The sequence below is a fragment of the Salmo salar genome, chromosome ssa01, assembly GCF_905237065.1.
Source record: "Salmo salar chromosome ssa01, Ssal_v3.1, whole genome shotgun sequence".
NCBI lineage: Eukaryota > Metazoa > Chordata > Actinopteri > Salmoniformes > Salmonidae > Salmo > Salmo salar.
In genome coordinates, this window is record NC_059442.1 from 63,494,302 (window position 1) to 63,521,565 (window position 27,264).

Genomic DNA, 27,264 nt, shown 5'->3' on the forward strand with positions numbered 1-27,264 from the left:
GCCAAATGAGTTCTGTTATACTCACAGACAGCATTCAAACAGTTTTAGAAACTTTAAGGTGTTTTCTATCCATATATAATAAGTATATGCATATTCTAGTTACTGGGTAGGATTAGTAACCAGATTAAATCGGGTACGTTTTTTTATCCAGCCGTGAAAATACTGCCCCCTAGCCCCAACAGGTTAAAAAAAAAATGATTTAGAGTTAGATAAACCTGCATTTTTCCACAAGGACATATACAGGATACTACCCTCCACAACATAACCTTCACTCCAAATCAAAACTCCAAACCTACAACTTGATTTTGGACAAAATAACCTGGAAGGATTCCTACTACCAAAGATTCTTATTTCCAAGGTCTATACAGCAAATGCTCTGGCAAACCAATGACCAGCAAACACCATCCAACCTGGAACTGTGTGAGTAATGTTTAATCTGATGCTACTTTTAAAGCCAAGAAGAAAAATAACTTACAATTAAATTAATTCTATGAGCGAATGCTAAGTTAAGGCTCCCAGGTTTGCAAAGACAGAACAGATCAGATCAATTAGCACTGAGGTGTGAAGTGAGAGGTGTCAAAGCCCTTGAGCCCAACAATGGCAGGAGAGTTTCACAGCCTCCCCCACCCAAATGCAGAGGCCTTTGAAGCCCCCTGGATCTGTGCAGACGTCATTGCAATACAGTCCCCCTGGATTCATCTATATTTTGAACTTATATGCAGCCAGGACATTTCAATTGTAAATTACTGCAATAAGAAACAATATTTTTGCTTTGTTCACATTAGAAGATATACTCCTCACAATCCCCAAAATACAACAGCCACATGACAACTTTGTTTGGACGTCGTAAAGGACCATTCGGGGAAACTGAAGAGATATAGCTAGCTAACGACTTGGGATTTTCTACAAGGAATCTGCCTCCCGAAAAAATCTTCTCCCAAGTGGGTGTGACACCTACTCCCGTTGCCTGCTGCACTGCTGCTTCGATTCCACCTGGTGATCTGTTCACCGTTCTGCCCTGGCCTGTCTGGCCTGTCTCCCCCTGTTTGGTACAGATAACCCCGCCACACTCCCCCCTCTCTCCTAAGCTTTCGCTCGCCTCCAGTACACACGGACTGTTGGGGCGAGTGACTCTGAACTTACAATGGCAAGCCCCAAGTCGTCATATTTTTTTCTTGTGCTTTATGCTATTTGCCTCATGACTCCTGTGGGCTTTGTTGACTATGAACTTGCTTGTTTATCCGACCGTGGGACAGACTATGTTTTTGCCACACTCGGGACTCTGAGTCTCTGTTGGTTACACGGACACTTGGCCTCCCATCTTATTCTAACCACCTTTCGCCGGCTTTGTATTCTTTTAACCTCTTGAGGATACCCTAGGATAGGGGGCGCCACAGCGCATTTTGAAAAAAAATCGTTCCCATTTTCAACGGCCTACTAATCAAACTCAGAAGATAGGGCATGCATATACTTATTATATATGGATAGAAAACACTCTAAAGTTTCTAAAACTGTTTGAATGGTGTCTGTGAGTATAACAGAACTCATTTGGCAGGCAAAACCCTGAGACATTTTCTGACAGGAAGTGGATACCTGATGTGTTGTATTGAGTTGAAACCTATCCCATTGAAAAACACAGGGGTTTAGGAATATTTTGGCACTTCCTATTGCTTCCACTAGATGTCGCCAGTCCTTTCACAGTGGTTTGAGCCTTATAGAGTCAAAACTCAGTGAATGACAGGAGTTTGAAATTGGTCACAGGGGATGGGCCATCACCATTATGACGCCGGCGGCCATGTCTGCCCCCACCTTTGGAAACGGTTTTAAAGGCAATGAAATCATCCCCCTCGAATCTTATTGGCTCTCTTGGTGTTAGAGGCCCTGAACATTTATTTTATACAACGTTTGACATGTTTGAACGAACCTACATGCGCGAGGATTACTTTCAGTATGAAGTGCAGAGCTGCGTTTGGAGAGAGCCATAGGACGCGCTACCAACATCAGGCTAATGGAACGTGAAGTATGGCCTTTTTGACCGAAAATACATCTGTTGTGGACCTGGGATGCTTTCTGATGAAGACAACTAAAGGTAGGCGATTATTGACAATATTATTGAAGATGAGATGGTTCATACTGTTGCGTCCAAGATGGCGCCGAGCACTGTATATTAGCTGATTTTCTGAGTATCGCATCTCCTTTTATCGCAAAGTGTGATTACCCAGTAAAGTTAATTTAAAATCTGGTATGACGGGTGTTCTCAAGAGATATTCATCTATAAATGTTAGATTGACAATATACATTTAAAAAATCGTTATAGTATAGCAATTTATTGAAACGTAGCATTGTTTACCGGGACGCTTTTGAGGGGAAATTAGGTAGTCAACGTCAGACAGAGATGTAAAATGCTGTTTTTATATATAAATATGACCTTTATTGAACAAAAGAATGCATGCATTGTATAACATGATGTCCTAGGGGTGCCATCTGATGAAGTTTGTAAAAGGTTAGTGCTACATTTAGCTGTTTATTGATAATATGTGATGGAAGTGGTTGGTCGGAAAATGGCTATGAAGCTGCTTTTTACGATGGACTCATCTAATATAATCTAATGATTTGCTTTTCCTGTAAAACCTTTTTGAAATCGGACGACGTGGGTCGATTCAGGAGAGGTGTATCTATAAAAAAAAAAAAAAAATATTTTTTATTTTTGTAAAAAATTATGATAATTTTTTAATGCTAATTGGCGATATGATTTTTCGCTGGATTTTGATCCCGCAAACGGGATCAGATGCTCAAGAGGTTTTAACCTGATGAAATTGCTGTAAATATGATCTTGTTGCCATCTAATGCACATTCAAATGTCATAAATTAACACTAGACGCTTATTACCTAAAATGTATAAATTGAAAGTGTGGGTTCATAGTTCCAATCCAGATGTGTTGGTCATTACTGAGACGTGAAGAACACGTTTTTTGAACACTGATGATAACCTTTCTGGTTATAACCTTTTTCGACAAGGCAGATCTTTCAAAGGTGGTGCACTGGCAATCTGTACCAAGGAACACCTTTAGTGCTCGGTTGTCTCCAACAAGTCTGTCCTCAAACAATTTGATTTGCTGGTTTTAAGCATTCAACCTTCAAATAGCTGTTTGTTGACTGTTGCTGGGTGTTATCGTTCACCATCAGCACTGACCTGTACCCTAATTGCCCTAAGCTCTCTCCCTTACACTAAGTCTGAATGTGTCCTGCTAGGTGACCTAAACTGGGAGATGCTTAAACCACCTGACCAAGTCCTAAAGCAATGGGACTCCCTAAATATCTCTCAGATTATTACCAATCCCACAAGGTATGACTCCAAACAACTACTAAAGGCTACTATTTGATGTTATCCTCACAAATAATCCTGATAGGTATCAGTCTGGTGTTTTCTGTAATGACCTTAGTGATCACTGTTTTACAACCTGTGTTCGTAATGGCGCTCAGTGAAATGACCTGTCCTGATTTGTCAAAGATGCTTACTAAAAAACTTTAATGAGTAAGCCTTCCTTCATGACCTGGCCTCTGTAAATTGGACCTTCTTTTATATTTTCAGTGGTATTCTTAACAATCACGCCCCGTAAAGAAAATGAGAATTAAAAACAGGTTCAGCCCCTGGTTCGACCATGACTCCACCTCAAGAATTCCATTTGGCGAAAGGCACACGTATACAGACAAATGAGAAATTAGTGCACTCAGGCTATCCTGAAGGCCAAAGTTAGTTACTTTAAGGAGCAGTTCTCTCTCTGTAGATTTGGATAGAAAACACTCTAAAGTTTCTAAAACTGTTTGAATGGTGTCTGTGAGTATAACAGAACTCATATGGCAGGCCAAAACCTGAGAAGATTCCATACAGGAAGTGCCCTGTCTGACAATTTGTTGTCCTTCTGTTGCATCTCTATCGACATTACAGCATCTGTGCTGTAACGTGACACTTTCTAAGGCTTCCATTGGCTCTCTAAAGCCGCCAGAAAGTGGAATGGGGTGTCTGCTGTCTCTGGGCAAAGTACAGCAGCAGAGTTTGTAAGTGGTCAGCCTGGGGACAGTGAGACTGAGATGCGCGTTCACGAGACTTCTCCATTTTTTGCATTCTGACGAAGAACAGCAAAGTTAATCCAATTTTTCTAATAGTAATTCTGAGTTTAGGTGACCCCGAAGTTGGCGGATGTCAAAATAGCTAGCCGTGATGGCCGAGCTATGTACTCAGAATATTGCAAAATGTGCTTTCGCCGAAAAGCTATTTTAACCTCTTACATCTAGACGTTCCGCTAGCGGAACACCTGCTCCACTATCCAATGATAGGCGTGGCGCGAATTACAAATTCCTCAATAATCCAAAAACTTCCATTTTTCAAACATATGACTATTTTACACCATTTGAAAGACAAGACTCTCGTTAATCTAACCACATTGTACGATTTAAAGAAGGCTTTACAGCGAAAGCAAAACATTAGATTATGTTAGGAGAGTACATAGCCAGAAATAACCACACAGCCATTTTTCAAGCAAGCATATATGTCACAAAAAACAGAAACACAGCTAAATGCAGCACTAACCTTTGATGATCTTCATCAGATGACACTCCTAGGACATTATGTTATACAATACATGCATGTTTTGTTCAATCAAGATCATATTTATATCAAAAACCAGCTTTTTACATTATTTTTTGATGTTCAGAATTAGCAACTAGCATACACACCGCAAACTTCCGGTGAATTTATTTAATTACTCAGCATAAAACGTTCACAAAATACACAACAATTATTTTAAGAATTATAGATACAGAACTCCTTCATGCAATCGTGGTGTCCGATTTTAAAATAGCTTTTTGGCGAAATAACATTTTTCTGAGTACATAGCTCGGCCATCATGGCTAGCTATTTTGACACCAACCAAGTTTGGCCCTCACCAAACTCAGATTTACTATAAGAAAAATTGGATTACCTTTGCTATTCTTCATCAGAATGCAGGACTTCTACTTCAATAACAATCCTGCTTAGATTTTTCTCAAGTTTTTGCCTGCCATATGAGTTCTGTTATACTCACAGACACCATTCAAACTGTTTTAGAAACTTCAGAGTGTTTCCTATCCAAATCTACTAATAATATGCATATTCTAGTTTCTGGGCCAGAGTAGTAACCTGTTTAAATTGGGTACGTTTTTCATCTGGCCCTGAAAATACTGCCCCCTAGCCCAGACTGGTTAACTGTCCCCAAACCACACATGTCCCTGGGTCGCTCCTCTTTTCAGTTTGCTGCATCTAGCGATTGGAACGAGCTGCAAAAAACACTCAAACTGGACTATTTTATCTCCATCTCTTCATTCAAAGACTCAATCATGGACACTCTTACTGTCAGTTGTGGCTGTTTTGCCTGATGTATTGTTTTCTCTACCTTTTTGCCCATTGTGCTGTTGTCTTTGCCCAGTAATGTTTGTACCATGTTTTGTGCTGCTACCATATTAGGCTGCTGCCATGTTGTGTTGCTACCATGTTATTGTCATGTTGTGTTGGTACTATGCTTTGTTGTAATGTGTTGCTGCCATGCTATGTTGTTGTCTTAGGTCTCTCTTTATGTAGTGTTGTGATGTCTCTTGTCGTGATGTGTGTTTTGTCCTATATTTTTATTATATTTTTAATCTCAGCCCCCGTCCCCGCAGGACGGCTTTGGTTCTTAACTGACTTTCCTTGTTAAATAAAGGTTAAAAAATATATATTAAATGGCGCCTAATGTTGGCTCTTTTCACGAGAGCTACGGACTCACTGCATATCAGGCACATTGGTTTTGTGCTAGTTGCAGGGAGATTAAATAAATACTGTTCCGTCCACTCGTCTTTGAATTTACAGTTTTCAGTGAACTTTTTCATTTTCTTAAACAAGCCATATGTTACTCACCACCTGGATTTGGTCTTATGTAGCAAAATTAGAAATTATGTTTTTTACATTGGATAAAAGTACAGAATCATAGCTCCAAAATGGTATATCGTACACTGCATTATTGAGGAACAATGGGGAAGAAATTCTGTTTTGAAAGTTGATAAACTTCTAAACTCACTTTTGAGAAAATGGCCTTTGAATATTTTGGTATCGAGCAAAGAGCTCTTCTTTATCTACACCCATTCAGCATCGTTCACACCCTCTTAAGCTTTAGCCCCATCCATCTCGTTTCGCTCTTGGAGTGTTCAGAGTGCACACTTGACGCTCTGGCCGATGATTTGTTTACCTCTGCATAACATGAAAACAGCCCAACCAGCAACAATTTCATTACTTTTTTTTTGCCAACGTTTACTGACACGAACCATATTCAACGGGTTTTGTACACTTTAGATTAAGACATGTAGCAAGCTAGCTAGGTAAACAATGACTCTAGCTAGGTAAACAAAGTGCAAGATCACACACATCACGTAATGTTAACTAACGAGCCAGCCAGCTAATGTTAACTAGTTAAACAACTATGAGGTTAGTGCCAAATCATGTTGTTACTACCTGCATGAATCTGCTGGGAGCTAACCAACCAGGTTCAATGTTAGCTAGCTAACATTAGGCTCTAACTAGCGAAGCAAACGGCTCTGGGATACGAATAATAATGTCATACACATAATGTTAGCTAGGGAGCCAGGAAACTAATGCTAGCTAGCAAGCTAACAGTACACTTTAGCTTAAAACATGTAGCTAGCTAGCTAGGTAAACAACGTTTAAGATGACACACGTCACATGACTTTAGCTAATGAGCCAGTCTGTAACGTTAGCTATTTAAACAATACTGAACATAGTGACAAATAATGTTGTTACTACCCTGCATGAATCTGCTTGGAGCTAAGCAACCAGGTTCAATGTTAGCTAGCTAACATTAGGCTTTAAATAGCAAAGCAAACGGTTTTGAGATACGAATAATAATGTCATACACGTAGTGTTAGCTAGGGAGCCAGCCAGATAACGTTAGCTAGCTAGCTAACAGAACACTTTAGCTTGAAATGAAACGTGAAATATCTGAAAATGTATCTACAGTAGATAGACTATCTTACAAATATACATCATGATGTATGATGTACGTGTCTCCCTGTCACGGATGCCATGCCAAGGTTTCCCTTAGCTTGAAGATGTAATCCGGAGACAGGTGTTTTCTCCATCTCTTTAGCTTTCATACTCTAATTCCACTGATTTCAAAACTTGATCCTCCAGAATGCAGAGAGCAATGCTTATGCAGCTCCCCTACACAATACATTTAAAAAAGCTGAATCAGACAGGATTACCAACACAGATTAACCAGCTCAAATAGACAGAAGCCTTCTCCAGTTGAAGTCGGAAGTTTAAATACACTTAGGTTGGAGTCATTAAAACTCGTTTTTCAACCACTCCCCAAATTTCTTGTTAACAAACTATAGTTTTGGCAAGTCGGTTAGGACATCTACTTTGTGCATGACACAAGTAATTTCTCCAACAATTGCTTACAGACAGATTATTTCACTTATAATTCACTGTCTCACAATTCCAGTGGGTGAGAAGTTTACATACACTAAGTTGACTGTGCCTTTAAACAGCTTTGAAAATTCCAGAAAATGATGTCATGGCTTTAGAAGCTTGTGATATGCTAATGACATCATTTGAGTCAATTGGAGGTGTACCTGTGGATGTATTTCAATAGTACGCCAGTATAAACACCATGGGACCACGCAGCCGTCATACCGCTCAGGAAGGAGACGGGTTCTGTCTCCTAGAGATGAATGTACTTTGGTGTGAAAAGTGAAAATCAATCCCAGAACAACAACAAAGGACCTTGTGAAGATGCTGGAGGAAACAGGTACAAAAGTATCTATATCCACAGTAAAACGATTCCCATATGGACATAACATGAAAGGAAGAAGCCACTGCAAAAAAATGGCATAAAAAAGCCAGACTACAGTTTGCAACTGCACATAGGAACAAAGATCGTACTTTTTGGAGAAATGTCCTCTGGTCTGATGAAAGAGAAATAGAACTGTTTGGCCATAATGACCATCGTTATGTTTGGAGAAAAACATCCCAACCGTGAAGCACGGGGGTGGCAACATCATGTTTTGGGGGTGCTTTGCTGCAGGAGGGACTGGTGCACTTCAGAAAATAGATGGCATCATGAGGCAGGAAAATGATGTGCATATATTGAAGCAACATCTCAAGACATCAGTCAGGAAGTTAAAGCTTGGTCACAAATGGGTCTTCCAAATGGACAATGACCCCAAGCATACTTCCAAAGTTGTGGCAAAATGGCTTAAGTCCAACAAAGTCAAGGTATTGGAGTGGCAATCACAAAGCCCTGACCTCAATCCTATAGAACATTTGTGGGCAGAACTGAAAAAGCATGTGCGAGCAAGGAGGCCTACAAACCTGACTCAGTTACACCAGCTCTGTCAGGAAGAATGAGCCAAAATTCACCCAACTTAAAGTTGGGTGAAAATGTGTGTTTTTTATTTGTGGATTTTATTTGTGGAGTGACTTTGTTGCAACTATGAAACAAAAAGCATATGTGTTGGAACACAGCAACATCTTATTTTTATGACGACAAAATAAAATACAAATACCCCAACAACCAAGATGCATGGTCAAAATACACGGTAAAATTATTAAAACCTCAGTAGCACCAAATGGCTTTGATAAATAGTGTAACTCAATTATTGTCAGCTAGTGCTTGTGTGCATCTCCACGCAATGACATCAGTTTGATTTCATTTGGCTGTTATCCCTTGTCTCCCAGTTAACACAATTTCCGTAACTTTCACTTGCCTGACACACTGTGACATACCTTTGTTTGGTTGTAGTGTGTAATAGTCTCCGGGTTTTCTCTTCATTGTGTCCCATTGTCTTGTCATTCTTCAGCACCGTTGTGAAGTAGAAGGCTGTGCAGGTGCCTTATTTTGTGCAGAGGGAGGGAGCTCCCATCTCACTTTATTCATGGTGCTTTTTTTTCTTCTTTGCAAGCAACTTGTTCGGCCAATGGCAGTGAAGTGAAGAAATTGTCCATGGTGACATTTCTCCCCTTGCCAACATAAGGTTTCACAAGCCTCATCACCACATTCTCAGACACTCGCTCACCTGCTGCCCAGTGTGGGTATTTTCCCAGATATTGAAAGCCGTTCAGAATGTACAATTACATATGCTCTCACTGTGTAGCCTACTCCAAGTAGTCCATAGTAAACTGATAAGACTGCTTTGTTTTGTTGGACTGATATAGGGTACATACCATTTTAAGATTATAATTAGAATGGATCAATACAATAGAATGGCCCGCCCTGTTCTTCATTCACAATTAGTGATTACATAATTATGGATCGTTCGCTTCCCGTCGCTCATCAACTCACCCATTCTCCCGTTTTCTCCACCATCATACTTGACTTAATTTATTTAATCTGTTATACATCTGAAATTAGTTTTAGTATAGTTTCGGTTAATTTTCAGGGCAATTTTCAGGGTGATTATCAGCTGGGGACTGCACTTTCAACTGTCAGAAGAAGGAGCGGAGCAGGCCCTAGTGTTAGGAGAAGGAGGGGCAATGGGAAAAAAACATTGGAAAAAATGACATGCCCTCCTAAAACTGGTTATAACTCCAGTTCTGTTTGTGATATTAAGATTCTAACACCAGCAGTCTGTTATATAGACCTATTTAGGAAAAGTCAACGACGGACGGTGGCATGACTTAAAAATAAGTACAATCATGAGCAGTCAAAATGACTGCTTTAGCAGTTCTAGTGTTAAAGGTACATAGAGTGCAGAATATCAAAATCCTGAGACATTTGTAAATCTTTTTTTTTTTAGGAGGGTATAATCGTAGATAGAACCTTAATGGCTCTGAAATGTTAAGGTTCTAACTCACACTTCTGAACTAGTAGCTTTTTGAATACATAAATTATTGAATGACACTATTTTACCAAAATAGAACACATCATCAAATACATTAAGAAATGTATTATGATCATCAGACGAATTACTGTCATAACTGAACAATGATGTGACAACATCATTTACTTTAAGATTTCTGACTGTGTTTTTTTTGTTGCTTAGATCATACTTAAAGGGATATGGCAAAGACATTTTCAGATTGGTCCGTCTGTATTTGTTCAGGCTTGTGATTGGATTGCAGATGCAACCTTATAGCGCCAAGTTCAAATGGGGTTTATGCAGATAGAACTTTCTAGTTAAATTTTTTTTTCATAGACATGAAGAGCTAACTCATATGTGACTAATTTATTTTTTACAAATATATCAGATAGAACCTTATAGTCCCAAGGTCTCTGTCACGGGCTGGCTCGAGGAACAACAGGAGAGGTAGAGTCAGGCGCAGGAGACAGAGAGAGTTCGTGACCACCCTTCTTTATTTGAAGCACTGTACGTGGTCGACAAGGTATAGGGGCGCAGCCCAGAACGATTCTGCGGTGGTGTACACAAAATAAAAGAAACCACTGGCAGAAGGAAAAACTAAATACACGTTCTTACGAACACACAAAACCCGGACAAGCAACACAATCACGTACAACCACATACATCCTACGCTAACCTAAATAACCCCCCCTTACTAATGACTAACCCAAAACAGGTGTGTGCCTACCTAGACCTAACCAAACGAAAGTGAAACAAAAAGGGATCGATGGTAGCTAGTAGGCCGGCGACGACGACCGCCGAGCTCCGCCCGGCCGAGGAGGGGCGCCACCATCCGTCACTGTCGTGACAGTACTCCCCCCTGACGCGCGGCTCCCGCAGCGCGCCGACGCCCGGCCTCGAGGACGCCCCGGAGGGCGAGGCGCAGGGCGATCCGGATGGAGGCTGTGGAACTCCCGGATGAGCGCTGGGTCCAGTATGTCCTCCACCGGTACCCAGCACCTCTCCTCCGGGCCGTACCCCTCCCAGTCCACGAGGTACTGCAGGCCCCTCGCCCGGCGTCTGGAGTCCAAGATGGACCGGACTGTGTACGCCGGGGGCCCCCCGATGTCCAGGGGGGTGGAGGGACCTCCCGTACCTCATTTTCCTGCAGCGGACCAGCTACCACCGGCCTGAGGAGAGACACATGAAACGAGGGGTTAATGCGATAATAAGAAGGAAGTTGTAATCTGTAACACACCTCGTTTATTCTCCTCAGGACTTTAAATGGCCCCACAAACCGCGGACCCAGCTTCCGGCAGGGCAGGCGGAGGGGCAGGTTCCGGGTCGAGAGCCAGACTCTCTCCCCTGGGGTGAACACCGGGGCCTCGCTGCGGTGCCGGTCAGCGCTCGCTTTTTGTCGTACCCTGGTTCGTTCCAGGGATTCCTGCACAGCGTTCCAGGTCTCCCTTGAGCGCTGAACCCATTCCTCCACCGCAGGGGCCTCCGTCTGGCTCTGATGCCATGGCCCCAGGACCGGCTGATAACCCAACACACATTGGAATGGTGATATGTTGGTGGAGGAGTGGCGCAAAGAGTTCTGAGCCATTTCGGCCCATGGCACGAACCTTGCCCACTCCCCTGGCCGGTCCTGGCAGTAGGACCGCAGGAACCTGCCCACCTCCTGGTTTACCCTTTCCACCTGCCCATTACTTTCGGGGTGAAACCCCGAGGTCAGACTGACCGAAACCCCCAGTCGCTCCATAAACGCCCGCCACACTCTGGACGTGAACTGGGGGCCTCGATCTGAGACGATATCCTCGGGCACCCCGTAGTGCCGGAAGACGTGGGTGAATAAGGCTTCTGCGGTCTGCAGGGCCGTAGGAAGACCGGGTAACGGAAGCAGACGGCAGGACTTAGAAAACCGGTCCACAACGACCAGGATCGTAGTGTTGCCCTGAGACGGCGGGAGATCGGTCAAGAAATCCACCGCCAGGTGGGACCATGGTCGTTGTGGAACCGGGAGGGGTTGTAATTTCCCCTCTAGGCAGGTGCCTGGGAGCCTTACTCTGAGCGCACACCGAACAGGAGGAGACATAGTGCCTCACGTCCCTCACCAAGGTGGGCCACCAGTATCTCCCACTAAGACCACGCACTGTCCGCTCAACCCCTGGGTGACCCGAGGAGGGAAGCGTGTGAGCCCACCGAATCAGCCGATCGCGAACATCGAGCGGAACGTACTTACGACCCACTGGACACTGCGGAGGAGTAGGCTCCGTCCGTAACGCCCGCTCGATGTCCGTGTCCACCTCCCAGACCACCGGTGCCACCAGGCAGGAGGCTGGAAGTATGGGAGTGGGTTCGGTGGACCGTTCCTCGGCGTCATGGAGACGAGACAGTGCGTCGGCCTTAGTGTTCCGGGGAACCTGGGATATACGAGATGTTAAACCGAAATCTCGTAAAGAACATCGCCCACCTGGCTTGACGCGGGTTCAGTCTCCTCGCCGCCCGGATGTACTCCAGATTGCGGTGGTCAGTCCAGATGAGAAAAGGGTGACGTGCCCCCTCAAGCCAATGTCTCCACACCTTCAGGGCTCTGACCACAGCCAACAGCTCCCTGTCCCCCACATCATAGTTACGCTCCGCCGGACTCAACTTCCTAGAGAAGAAGGCGCAGGGGCGGAGCTTTGGGGGCGCCCGAGCGCTGGGACAGCACGGCTCCTACCCCAGCCTCGGACGCGTCCACCTCCACTATGAAGGGCAAAGAGGGGTCCGGGTGCGCCAGCACCGGAGCGTCGGTGAACAAAACCTTCAGACGACTAAAGGCCCTGTCCGCCTCCGCGGACCACTGCAACCGCACCGGGCCCCCCTTCAACAGTGAGGTAATGGGAGCCGCCACCTGACCAAAGCCCCGGATAAACCTCCGGTAGTAATTGGCAAATCCCAAAAACCGCTGCACCTCCTTCACCGTGGTGGGAGTCGGCCAATTACGCACGGCTGAAACGCGGTCACATTCCATCACTACCCCTGATGAGGAAATGCGATACCCCAAGAAAGAGACGGCTGGTTTGGAAAACTCACATTTCTCAGCCTTGACGTATAGGTCATGCTCCACCAGTCGCCCAAGCACTTTACGCACCAGAGACACATGCTCGGCGCGTGTAGTGGAGTAGACCAGAATGTCATCGATGTACACCACTACACCCTGACCGAGCAGGTCCCGTAGAATCTCATCCACAAAGGATTGAAAGACTGCGGGAGCATTCTTTAACCCATACGGCATGACGAGGTACTCATAATGGCCAGATGTGGTACTAAATGCCGTTTTCCACTCGTCCCCTCCTCGGATACGCACCAGATTATATGCGCTCCTGAGATCCAATTTCGTGAAGAAGCGCGCCCCGTGAAATGACTCCATCGCCGAGGCGATGAGAGGTAGTGGGTAACTGAAACCCACTGTGATGGCATTTAGACCTCTATAGTCAATGCACGGGCGCAGACCTCCCTCCTTCTTCTTCACGAAAAAGAAGCTCGAGGAGACGGGTGAGTGAGATGGCCGAATGTATCCCTGCCTCAAGGACTCAGTGACGTATGTCTCTATAGCCGCTGTTTCCTCCTGAGACAGGGGATAAACGTGACTACGAGGAAGGGCAGCGCCCACCTGGAGGTTTATCGCACAGTCTCCTCGTCGATGAGGTGGTAATTGGGTCGCCTTCGTTTTACTGAAGGCGATAGCCAAATCGGCATACTCTGAGGGAATGTGCACGGTGGATACTTGGTCTGGACTCTCCACCGTAGTCGCACCGATGGAAACTCCTATGCACCTGCCCGAGCACTCATTTGACCACCCCTTAAGAGCCCTCTGTCCCCACGAAATCTTAGGGTTGTGAGTGGCTAGCCAGGGAATCCCTAGAACCACTGGAAATGCTGGGGAATCGATGAGGAAAAGACTAATCCATTCCTCATGACCCCCCGCATTACCATGACCAGAGGCACAGTGACCTCCCTGACCAGCCCTGACCCTAGTGGTCGACTGTCTAGGGCGTGCACGGGGAAGGGTTGGTCCAACTGGACCAGGGGAATCCCTAACTTAGCCGCGACCCCACGGTCCATAAAACTCCCTGCTGCGCCTGAATCGACTAGCGCCTTAAACCGGGAGTGAGGGGAGAAACAAGGAAAGGACACTGACACATACATGTGACGGACAGGGGGCTCTGGGTGAGGCTGGTGCTGACTCACCTGAGGTGTCAAAGGAGCGCTCTGCCTGCCCTCTGGACTCCTAGGGGAGTCTCCCCAGCACCGGTCCACAGTGTGCCCTCTGCGACCACATGAGGTGCAGGAGCGACCTCCCCCTCCAGTCTTCCTGGCTGCTGCCCCCTATCTCCATAGGCGTGGGAGCAGGAGGACTGGAGGGTGGAATGAGCAGGGCCCGGGTCGGACGTCCGCGGGCGGCCAGCAGATTGTCCAGTCGGATGGACAGATCCACCAGTTGGTCCAGTGTGTGGGTCGTGTCCCGACAGGCTAATTCCCGGCGGACGTCCTCCCTCAAACTACAACGGTAGTGATCTATAAGGGCCCTCTCATTCCACCCTGCTCCCGCGGCCAGGGTCCGGAACTCGAGAGCGAAGTCCTGCGCGCTCCTCGTCTCCTGCCTCAGGTGAAACAGCCGCTCACCCGCCGCTCTCCCCTCCGGGGATGATCGAATACTGCCCGAAAGCGGCGGGTGAACTCTGGGTAGTTGTCCCTGGCTGAGTCCGGACTGTCCCACACGGCGTTTGCCCATTCCAGGGCCTTACCCGTGAGGCAGGAGACGAGGACGCTGACGCTCTCCTCCCCGAGGGAGAGGGACGAACGGTCGCCAGGTATAACTCCAACTGGAGCAAGAAGCCCCTACACCCAGCGGCCGTTCCATCGTACTCCCTGGGGGGAGCGAGTTTCACCCCACTGGTACTGGGTGCTGTGGGTGCTGGTGGGGGCGCAGGCTGTTGGCCTGCCGAGTTCAGGGGGCCGAGAGCGCGTCGGTCCCAGCTCTCCAGGCGCGCCAACACCTGATCCATGGCGTTCCCCAGCCGGTGGAGCAGGGTGGAGTGTTGGTCGACGGTTTCCTCCATGGACATGGCTGGCGCTGAAGCTCCTGCTGACTCCATTTAGTTACGGTACGTGATTTCTGTCACGGGCTGGCTCGAGGAACAACAGGAGAGGTAGAGTCAGGCGCAGGAGACAGAGAGAGTTCGTGACCACCCTTCTTTATTTGAAGCACTGTACGTGGTCGACAAGGTATAGGGGCGCAGCCCAGAACGATTCTGCGGTGGTGTACACAAAATAAAAGAAACCACTGGCAGAAGGAAAAACTAAATACACGTTCTTACGAACACACAAAACCCGGACAAGCAACACAATCACGTACAACCACATACATCCTACGCTAACCTAAATAACCCCCCCTTACTAATGACTAACCCAAAACAGGTGTGTGCCTACCTAGACCTAACCAAACGAAAGTGAAACAAAAAGGGATCGATGGTAGCTAGTAGGCCGGCGACGACGACCGCCGAGCTCCGCCCGGCCGAGGAGGGGCGCCACCATCCGTCACTGTCGTGACAGTCTCAAAGAAACAAAGAGACAAACACATAAACACAGCTTTACAAATAGCTTAACATTTACCTAACCCATTACTTTGAGTCCAGAACTACCTAACTGAAATGTCGGTCCCTCCTTCATGTTGCCATAATTATTTATTTCCTAATTTGCATAAAGACTCCAGGCTCTCTTTGGAGCTCTGTCAGATTATAGTTTATAGGCTAACATTTTAGCATATCAGGATAGATTTAATTAGAGCTTTTACTAGAGCAAGTTCAGTGGCCCCCAGACTACCAACAGGCCACAGGAGGGAGGCAGACATATGGGAAATCAAGTGATGCTAATGAGGCTGGTTTTGGCTCCCGAGTGGCTCAGCGGTCTAAGGTACTGCATCTCAGTGCAAGATGTATCATTATAGTACCTGGTTTGAATCCATGCTGTCTTACATCCGGCCGTGATTGGGAGTCCCATAAGGCGGCGCACAATTGGCCCAGCGTTGTCCGGGTTTGGCCGGAGTAGGCCGTCATTAAAAATAAGAATTTGTTCTTAACTGACTTGCCTAGTTAAAAAAAGGTTGTAGGCCGTACCTATTTCTCCTGGTCAGTAGCCATGAGGAGTCCCTGACAAGGATTATGAATCGGACACTGTTATGCTACCTGTTATGCTACCTGTGACCTGTTATCAACACCATTATCCAAGAAACTCTAGACCAACTCCAATTTGCATTCCCCCCCAACAGATCCACAGATGATGCAATTTCTATTGCACTTCACACTTCCCTTTCCCACCTGGACAAAATGAACACCTATGTGAGAATGCTATTCATTGACTACAGTTCAGCGTTCAATGCCATAGTGCCCTCACAGCTCATCACTAAGCTAAGGACCCTGGGACTAAACACCTCCCTATGCAACTGGATCCTGGACATCCTGACGGGCCGCCCTCAGGTGGTGATGGTAGGTAACAACACATCTGCCACGCTGATCCTCAACACAAGGCCCCCTCAGGGGTGCGAGCTCAGTCCCCTCCTGTACTCCCTGTTCACTCATGACTGCACAGCCAGGCACGACTCCAACACCATCATTAAGTTTGCAGATGACACAACAGTGGTAGGCCTGATCACCGACAACGATGAGACAGCCTATAGGTAGGAGGTCAGCGACCTGACCGTGTGGTGCAAGGACAACAACCTCTCCCTCAATGTGATCAAGACAAAGGAGATGATTGTGGACTACAGGTAAATGAGAACCGAGCACACCCCCATTCTCTTCGACAGGGCTGTTGTGGAGCAGTTTGAGAGCTTCAAGTTCCTTGGCGTCCACATCACCAACAAACTAACATGGTCCAAGCACACCATGACAGTTGTGAAGAGGGCACGACAAAACCTATTCCCCCTCAGGAGACTGAAAATATTAAGGCATGGGTCCTCGGATCCTCAAAAGGTTTTACAGCTGCACCATCGAGAGTATCCTGACAGGTTGCATCACTGCCTGGTATGGCAACTGCTCGGCCTCCGACCGCAAGGCACTACAGAGGGTAGTGCGTACGGCCCAATACATCACTAGGGCCAAGCTTCCTGCCATCCAAGACCTCTATACCAGGAGGTGTTAGAGGAAGGCCCTAAAAAATGTCAAAGACTCCAGCCACTCTAGTCATCAACTGTTCTCTCTGCTACTGCACAGCAAGCGGTACCAGAACGCAAAGTCTGTGTCCAAAAGGCCTCTAAACAGCTTCTACCCCAAGCCATAAGATTCCTGAACATCTAATCAAATGTCAACCCAGACTACGTACGCTGCTGCTATTCTCTGTTATTATCTATGCATAGTCACTTTAATAACTCTACCTACGTACATATTACCTCAATTACCTCGACACTGGTGCCCCCGCACATTGACTCTGATCTTTTACCCCCTGTATATAGCCCCACTATTGTTATTTTTACTGCTGCTCTTTAATTATTTGTTATTTTTATCTTACTTTTTTCAGGTATTTCTTAAAACTGCATTGTTGGTTAAGGGCTTGTAAGTAAGCATTTCACTATAAGGTCTACACATCTTGTATCCGGCGCATGTGACAAATAAAATTTGATTTGATTTTGATAGTATGATTACACAGGAGAAGAAGAAGAAAATGAAGAGAGGAAAAAGGGATTGAGATAGAGAGAAGACAGAATGTCACAGAGACAGACAGACTAATAGAAAGAGGAACAGAGGAAAGGGATTTATTTGCTTTGTTTCCCCAGTAAATATGGATGACAGGGGCCTAAGCTGCTCCCAGAGATTTATTCTTTCCTTTACTAATGTCATAAGAGTTTAGAGGGAGAAGGACATGGCATTAATTGGACCTCTGCTGCTTATGTCAGGGTTCAATTATTGTGACAATGTGAAGTGCTACTCAGAGAGTATTGGGAGAAGGAAATTGCCAGAACATATACTGCAATTACTTTTATAATTTCTCGTGTGCATGTGCGTTTCTCTACTGTCTGTATATTGGTGTCCTTGAAAAAGATAACTGTACACAATGCTTTCTAGAATCTGATGCCTTGAGTAGGGGTACATGTCGAATATCTCTGAGTGTCTTAAGATGGTAAAGACTCATTTTAAATGTAGGAAAATAGAGGAGTGGTTGTTACAATTGATATTTGAAGTAGAGGTAGAGTGATGATGAAATGTATTTCTCAACCTAAATGTTCAGTAACTTTATGAAGTTGACCATGGAATTGAAAATAGAAATTGGTCTCATGATTGATTGATTAATTTATATTGATTATATTTGAAAGTGTTGTTCATTCGTGGCTTTGGTAAGTAACAATGTTGACTTCCGTCCTATAGGACCGTGCCCTGTACGATGCCAACAGGCGGACTGCTACGACCACGCTGACCATAGACGTTCTGGATGGAGATGACCTGGGGCCTATGTTCCTGCCCTGCGTCCTGGTCAACAACACCCATGACTGCAACCCCCTCACCTACCGCATCACCATACCAGAGTTCACCAAACCGGTATGAACCACACTGTGAGGGGTGTACTGTAGGCTTTGTGCGTGTGTAGGGGAACGGGAAGTGATTGAGTGCAAGTGTGTGTTTGTGTGCAACTGCAACCTCTCATCTCCTGTGTTTTACTGTAGGCAAAACCCAGCAACAGACAGAGAGGATGAGCCACTAAAGTTTGACTTGGGAACTTACAGTGCCTTCAGGAAGTATTCATACCCCTTGATTTTTAGAAGCCTGAATTTAAAATTAATATTTTAATATTAATATTTTAAATTCATATTTTGTGTCACTGATATACACACAATACCCCATAATGTCAAAGTGGAATTATGTTTTTAGAAATGTTTACAAATTAATTAAAAATGAAAAGCTGAAATGTCTTCAGTCAATAAGTCTTCAACCTAAATGAGTTTAATATTTGCCCATTATTCTTCTAAAGATTATTCAAGCTCTGTCAAGTTGGGGCCAAACTCCCTGCCACCCAGGACCTACAGTTGAAGTCGAAAGTTTACGGACATTTAGGTTGGAGTCATTAAAACTTGTTTTCAATCACTCCACAAATTTCTTGTTAACAAAATATAGTTTTGGCAAGTCAGTTACGACATCTACTTTGTGCATGACACCAAGTCATTTTTCCAACAATTGTTTACAGACAGATTATTTCACTTATAATTCACTGTATCACAATTCCAGTGGGTCAGAAGTTTACATACACTAGTTGACAATGTCTTTAAACAGCTTGGAAAATTCCAGAAAATGATGTCATGGTTTTAGAAGCTTCTGACATTTGAGTCAATTGGAGGTGTACCTGTGGTTGTATTTCAAGGCCTACCTTCAAACTCAGTGCCTCTTTGCTTGACATCATGGGAAAATCAAAAGAAATCAGCCAAGACTTCAGAAAAGAAATTGTAGACCTCCACAAATCTGGTTCATCCTTGGGAGCAATTTCCAAACACCTGAAGGTACCACGTTCATCTGTACAAACAATAGTATGCAAGTATAAACACCATGGGACCACGCAGCCGTCATACTGCTCAGGAAGGAGACGCGTTCTGTCTCCTAGAGATGAACGTACTTTGGTGCAAAAAATGCAAATCAATCTAAAAAAATATAATAAAGCCAGACTACGGTTTGCAACTGCACATGGGGACAAAGATCATACTATTTGGAGAAATGTCCTCTGGTCTGATGAAACAAAAATAGAACTGTTTGGCCATAATGACCATCGTATGTTTGGAGGAAAAAGGCCGAAGAACAACATCCCAACCTTTGAAGCACGGGGGTGGCCTCATCATGTTGTGGGGGTGCTTTATTGCAGGAGGTACTGGTGCACTTCAGAAAATAGATGGCATCAAGAGGAAGGAAAATTATGTGGATATATTTTAGCAACATCTCAAGACATCAGTTAGGAAGTTAAAGCTTGGTCGCAAATGGGTCTTCCAAATGGACAATGACCCCAAGCATACTTCCAAAGTTGTGGAAATAAATGCCTTAAAGATAACAAAGTCAAGGTATTGGAGTGGTCATCACAAAGCCATGACCTCAATCCTACAGAATATTTGTGGGCAGAACTGAAAAAGTGTGTGCGAGCAAGGAGGCCTACAAACCTGACTCAGTTACACCAGCTCTGTCAGGAGGAATGGGACAACATTCACCCAACTTATTGTGGGAATCTTGTGGAATGCTACCCAAAACATTTGACCCAAGTTAAACAATCTAAAGGCAATGCTACCAAATACTAATTGAGTGTATGTAAACTTCTGACCCACTGGGAATGTGATGACAGAAATAAAAGCTGAAATAAATCATTCTCTCTACTATTTTTCAGACATTTAACATTCTTAAAATAAAGTGGTGATTCTAACTGACCTAAGACAGGGCATTTTTACTAGGATTAAATGTCAGGAATTGTGAAAAACTGAGTTTAAATATATTTGGCTAAGGTGTATGTAATTTTCTGACTTCAACTGTAAATACCAGGTGGTGTCAGAGAAAGGCCCTAAAATTGTCAAAGACTCCAGCCACCCAAGTCATAGACTGTAAGCTTTGTTACCAAATGTCAAGCAGTACTGGAGAGCTACCCCCAAGCCATAAGCTTCTACCCCCAAGCCATAAGAATGCTAAATAGTTAACTAAATAGCTACCCGGACTATCTGCATTGACTCTATTTGGACTAACTATTTTTGACTCTATGCACACACACTGGACTCTATGCACACACACTACCCCCACACTCACACATACTTACACTAACACTCCAATACATACACACACTCACTCACATATAACACGCACACACAGGCAAGCTGTCACCACACACACACTTACACACCTCCACGCTCATCACATGCACTGTTGCTACTGTCTATTATCCATTCTTTTGCCTTGTCACTTTACCCCTACCTACAGTGCATTTGGAAAGTATTCAGACCCCTTGACTTTTTCCACATTTTGTTACGTTACAGCATTTTTCTAAAATGTATTAAATAAAAACTTTTCCACATCAATCTACACGCAATACACCATAATGACAAAGCAACAACGTGTTTTTAGAATTTTTGCACATTTCAAAACAATATAAAACAAAAATATGTTATTTACATAAGTATTCAGTGCCTTTGCTATGAGACTCGAAGTTGAGCTCAGGTGCATCCTGTTTCCATTGATCATCCTTGAGATGTTTCTACATCTTTGATTGGACACCACCTGTGGTAAATTCAATTGATTGGATATGATTTGGAAAGGAACACACCTGTCTCTATAAGGTCCCACAGTTGACAGTGCATGTCAGAGCAAAATCGAAGCCATGAAGTTGAAGGAATTGTCCGTAGAGCGCCAAAACAGGATTGTGTTGAGGCTCAGACCAGGGGAAGGGTTACCACAAAATGTCTGCAGCATTGAAGGTCCCCAAGAACACAGTGGTCTCCATCATTCTTAAATGGAAGAAGTTTGGAAACAGACTCTCAGACCATGAGAAACAAGATTCACTGGTCTGATGAAACCAAGATTGAACTCCTTGGCCTGTATGCTAAGCGTGACATGTGGAGGAAACCTGGCACCATCCCTACTGGGAAGCATGGTGGTGGCAGCATCATGCTGTGGGGATGTTTTTCAGCGGCTAGGACTGGGAGACTAGTCAGGGTCAAGGGAAAGATGAATGGAGAAAATTACAGAGAAATCCTTGATGAAAACCTAATCCAAAGCGCTCAGGACTTCAGATGGGGTGAAGGTTCACCATCCAACAGGACAACAACCCTAAGCACACAGCCAAGACAACACAGGAGTGGCTTCGGGACAAGTCTCTGAATGTCCTTGAGTGGTCCAGCCAGAGCCCGGACTTGAACCTGATCGAACATCTCTGGTAAGACCTGAAAATAGCTGTGCAGCGACGCTCCCCATCCAACCTAACAGAGCTTGAGAGGATCTGCAGAGAAGAATGCAGAAGTCTCGAGGCTGTAATCGTTGCCAAAGATACTTCAACAAAGTACTGAGTAAGGGGTCTGAATACTTATGTAAATGTGATATTTCAGTTTAACATTTTTAATACATTTGCCAAAATGTCTAAATCTTGTTTTTGCTGTGTCTTTATCTGGTATTGTGTGTAGATGAATGAGGGGAAAAAACAATTTAATCGATTTTAGAATAAAGTCAACGGGTCTGAATTCTTTCCGAATGCACTATAAGTCTTTGTATTCAGGACATAAAGTGAATTTCTTTGCCACATTTTTGCAGTTCTACTTTTTTGCCTTATTGCAAACAGGATGCCTTATGGCAAAGATAATATTATTATTCTGTCCAGGCTTCCCTCTTTTCACTCTCATTTAGGTTAGTATTGGAGAGTAACTGCAATGTTGTTGATCCTTCTTCAGTTTTCTCCTATCACAGCAATTAAACTCTGTAACTGTAGTAAAGCCATAATTTGTCTCATGGTGAAATACCTGAGCGTTGTCCTTCCTCTCTGGCAACTGAGTTAGGAAGGACACTTGTATCTTTGTAGTGACTGGGTGTATTGATACACCATCCAATGTGTAATTAATAATGTCCCCATGCTCAAAGGGCTGTCCCTTCTTTTTGAGGAATTGGAAAACCTCCCTGGTCTTTGCGGTTGAATCTGTGTTTGAAATGCACCGCTCAACTAAGGGGCCTTACAGATAATTGTATGTGTTGGCTACAGAGATGAGGTAGTTGTAACAATCATGCTAAACTCTAATATTGCACACAGAGTGAGTCCATGCAACTTATTATGTGACTTAAAGAAATTGTTATTCCTAAACTTATTTAGGCTTGCCATAACATAGGGGCTGAATACTTATTGATGCAAGACATGTCAGCTGTTAATTTTTTATTAATTTGTAAACATTTCTATAAACATAATTCCACTTTGACATTATGGGGTATTGTGTGTAGGCCAGTGACACAAAATTCAGGCTGTAACACAACAAAATGTGAAAAAAAGCATGGGGTGTGAATACTTTCTGAAGGCACTGTACATTTAATAAATGTTCCCTTGGTTGCAAAAGGCTTAACATTGTAATGGGCGATACTAACCACTAACACAGTTCATTGGTTTCTGACTCCCCCCTTTTTCCTCCCTGCCTCCTTTTCAGAGAGAACTGAACCCGCTGGAGGTGACCCCACCTATCCGAGCTGTGGACATGGACAGGAACATCCAGCCCCCCTCTAAAAGGCCAGGGATCCATTACTACATACTGGTTGGTAGGTTCCTCACTGAGCTTCCAGTCACACACATGCATGTTTGCATGATCAATCCCACTATCCCACTTCAAATCTTTATTGTCCAATTACTAATGTATTATCACTGGTCAGCATTCATGCCCAAAAGCACAAAAAAAGCAATGTTCATTCTTTGTTTTTCCTCAGGTCAGCCCTCAACGTACTCAGAGTACTTCTCCCTGAACAGGACGACTGCAGCGCTCCTGCTCCTGAAACCAGTCAGCAGAGACCTGTACACCAAATTTATCATCATCATCAAGGTAAGCAAATCCACCTTCAAACTGAAGTCAAGGTAATCATGTACCAAACATCAACCAGAGAATTTGGTTTTGTGTTGAGGGCTGGTCTAGTGGTAGTGCTGCCACCCCCAAACCACGGTATCACGCCCCTGGAGGCAATCCGAATTAGAACCAGAGATGACCTGTTATGATGCACAAAGCATACTACCACCCACCCACCAGAACCTCTCTCCATTTAAAATGGTAACCCCTGAGCACTGGGCAGGCTGCCACGTACACAGAGGAGAGGAATAGGTGATGATGTTTGAAAAGTGCTTTGTGTGAGTATGGAGCAGGCGAGGGAAGAGGAGAGGGGGAGGGGGAGGGGGAGGTGGATGGAGGGAGTTAGCACCAGTGAACTGGTGCTGGAGGTATCAGCAGGGAAGGAAAGAGAGAGTTAGAGGTTGCTATCTAGAGGAGACTGCTCTGGGTTAGCTGTCAGATACCGCTTTATAAATATGCTTACTGCCATTGAAATATATTGAGAGCTTCGTCATTGAGATACCTGGAGGAGTGAAAAGACAGTTTGTACGTAGTAGTTGTAGTTATTGTGACTTGTTATAGAATGTTCAGCACCAAGGACAATGTTGTCATTGATCCTGATGTCACATTGGAAAAAGCCATTTTCTCTCAGAGGGTGGCAAGGACAGATATAGATGAGTCAGATAGATGGATTGGGTTGGATGGAGGGAGGATAGGCAGATAAAGACAGAAGAAGAGAGAATAAGGGGAGAAAAAATAGAACAAGAGATGGGGAAATAAGTTAGTCAGAGAGATAGAGAGATTGGTAGTTGAGGGAGGGGAGAGAGAGAGAGAGCGAGATGGAGTTTGTGAGAGTGGGTGGAAAGAATGAAGAATGACTGATAAACAGTGACTGTAGGTGCAGAGGGCTTCAAACATTTATGTACATATAAGTGTCTTATATCGGCTGAAAGCTTAAATTCTTGTTCATCTAACTGCACTGTCCGATTTACAGTAGCTATTAAAGCGAAAACATGCCATGCGATTGTTTGAGGACGGTACCCCAGATAAAAATATTTTTCCACCGGCACAGGTTTCATACATTCACAAATAACGATTAAATATTCACTTACTTTTTGAAAATATTCCTCTGATTTGTCATCCAAAGGTCCCAGCTGTAACATGTAGTGTCGTTTTGTTAGATAAAATCCTTCTTTATATCCCAAAAAGTCAGTTTAGTTGGTGCCATCGATTTGAGTAATCCACTCGTTCCACCTGCAGAGAAAGGAATCCGAAAGTCTACCCCTAAACCTTGTTTCAACAAGTCAAAATACGTTTCTACTTACTCCTCAGATACCCTAAAATGTAGTCAAACTATAATATTTCTTACGGAAAGAAGTATGTCCAATAGGAAACAGATTTTAGCAGGTGTGTAATGTCTTCATAGCGCACGCAAACCAAGACTCTGTCCTTCTGCTAAAACTGATATTTCTTATTGTATATTTGTGCAATTGAATTTAGGATACCTTAAACACCACAGGACTTTTAAAGTTTGTATTTGTATTTGTAAATGTATTTATTAGGCAGCAGCTACTCTTCCTGGGGTCCAAACACATTAAGGCACTTACATTACATATAAAACAAAAGATAAAACAGTACATCATATGACATTACTAGACCACTACATATCTGCAATACAAAATGTGTAAAACCACCATACAATAATATTACAATGTACATGGGTGTAGAGAGGGTGTGCTAGTGTTTGTGTGTGTATGCATGTGTCTGTACCTGTGTGTGTGTGGGTCTCTTCACAGTACCCGCTGTTCCATAATGTTTATTTGTATTATTTTTTTATTTGTATTACTGTATTATTATTATAATGTTATTTGCATCAGTTACCTGATGTGGAATAGAGTTACTTGCATTGATGGCTCTATGTAGTACTGTACACCTCCCATAGTCTGTTCTGGCCTTAGGAATGGTGAAGAGACCTCTGGTGGCATTTCTTGTGGGGTACGCATGGGTTTCCGAGCTGTGGGCTAGTAGTTTAAACAGACAGCTCGGTGAATTCAGCTTGTCAACACTTCTTACAAAAACAATTAGTGATGAAGTCAATCTCTCCTCCACTTTGAGCCACGAAAGATTGACATGCATATCATTAATGTTTGCTCCCTGTGTACATTTAAGGACCAGCCGTGCTTCCCTATTCTGAGCAAATTGTAATTGTCCTAAGTCCCTCTTTGTGGCACCTGACCACATGACTGAACAGTAGTCCAGATACGATAAAACTAGAGCCTGTAGGACCTGCCTTGTTGATAGTGTGGTTAAGAAGGCAGGTCAGTGCTTTATTATGGACAGACTTCTCCCCATCTTAACTACTTTTGTATCAATATGTTTTGACCATGATGGTTTACAATCCAGGGTTACTCCAAGCAGTTTAGTCACCTCAATGTGCTCACTTTCCACATTATTCATTACAAGATTTAGTTCAAGTTTAGGGTTTAGTGAATGATTTGTCCAAAATACATTGCTTTTAGTTTTTGAAATATTTAGGACTAAATTATTCCTTGCCACCCATTCTGAAACAAACTGCAACTCTTAGGTTAGTGTTGCAGTCATTTCAGTCACTGTAGTAGCTGATGTGTATAGTGTTGAGTCATTTGCATACATAGACACAAGGGCTTTACTCAAAGCCAGTCGAATGTCGTTAGGAAAGATTGAAAAAAGTAAGCGGCCTAGACAGCTGCCCTTGGGAATTCTTGATTCTACCTGGATTATGTTGGAGAGGCTTCCAATAAACAACACCCTCTAACTACAATATAGCAGGGTGTGTAAAGCCACAACACACAAGTTTTCCCAGCAGCAGATTATGATCGATAATGTCAAAAGCTGCACTGAAGTCGAACAAAAAAGCCCCCACAACCTTTTTATCATCAATTTCTCTCAGCCAATCATCAGTCATTTGTGTAAGGTTTGTGCTTGAATGTCCTTCCCTGTAAGCGTACTGAAATGAAAGTCTGTTGTCAATTTGTTACAGTAAAATAGCTTTGTATCTGGTCACACACCATTTTTTCTAAAAGTTTACTAAGGTTTGGTAACAGGGTGGTTGGTTGGCTATTTGAGCCAGTAAAGGGGGCTTTACTAGTCAGGTAGTGGAATTACAATTTTTCTTCACTCCATGACTGAGGGCACACACTTTCTAGTAATTTAAATTGAAGACATGGCAAATAGGAGTGGCGCTGTCATCCTCAGTAATTTTCCAACCATGTTGGCTTGTCATTGTTAATAGACAACAGTATTTTTTTTACCTCTTCCACACTCACTTTACGGAATTCAAAATGACAATGCTTGTCTTTCATAATTTGGTCAGATATACTTGGATGTGTAGTGTCAGCATTTGTTGCTGGCATGTCATGCCTAAATTTGCTAATCTTGCCAATGAAAAATCATTAAAGTAGTTATTTAAGCTTTTTACTATCATTCTTTATATCATTTATCTTTGCTTCATAGTATAATTTCTTATTTTTATTTAGTTTTGTCACATGATTTCTCAATTTTCAGTACGTTGTGCTGCCAGACTTATTTGTCATACCATTTGCCTCATCCTTCTTAACCATACATTTTTTACATTTTTCATCAATCTAAGGGTATTAAACTGTTTGTACTGTCATTTTCTTAATGGGTGCATGCTTATTAATAGCTGGAATATGCTTTTTCATGAATGTGTCAAGTACAGCATCTGGTTGCTCCTCATTACACACCACAGACCAGCAAATATTATTTACATCATCAACAGAATAATCACTACAGGTTGGAGGGTGTGTATCTTGTCCTGTAGTTCATTCAATGTA

General features: G+C 43.8%; 1 protein-coding gene across 1 annotated transcript in view; it reads left to right on the top strand.

Annotated features, from left to right (window-relative positions):
* The window catches only part of LOC106607182 (protocadherin-15), a 371,077-nt gene that overhangs the window by 95,867 nt on the left and 247,946 nt on the right, over window positions 1-27,264 (top strand). The window contains exons 8-10 of the mRNA XM_045720950.1: window positions 18,276-18,446; window positions 23,045-23,153; window positions 23,319-23,431. Coding sequence (XP_045576906.1) covers window positions 18,276-18,446; window positions 23,045-23,153; window positions 23,319-23,431 — 393 coding nt within the window. The remainder of the gene's footprint in view (window positions 1-18,275; window positions 18,447-23,044; window positions 23,154-23,318; window positions 23,432-27,264) is intronic.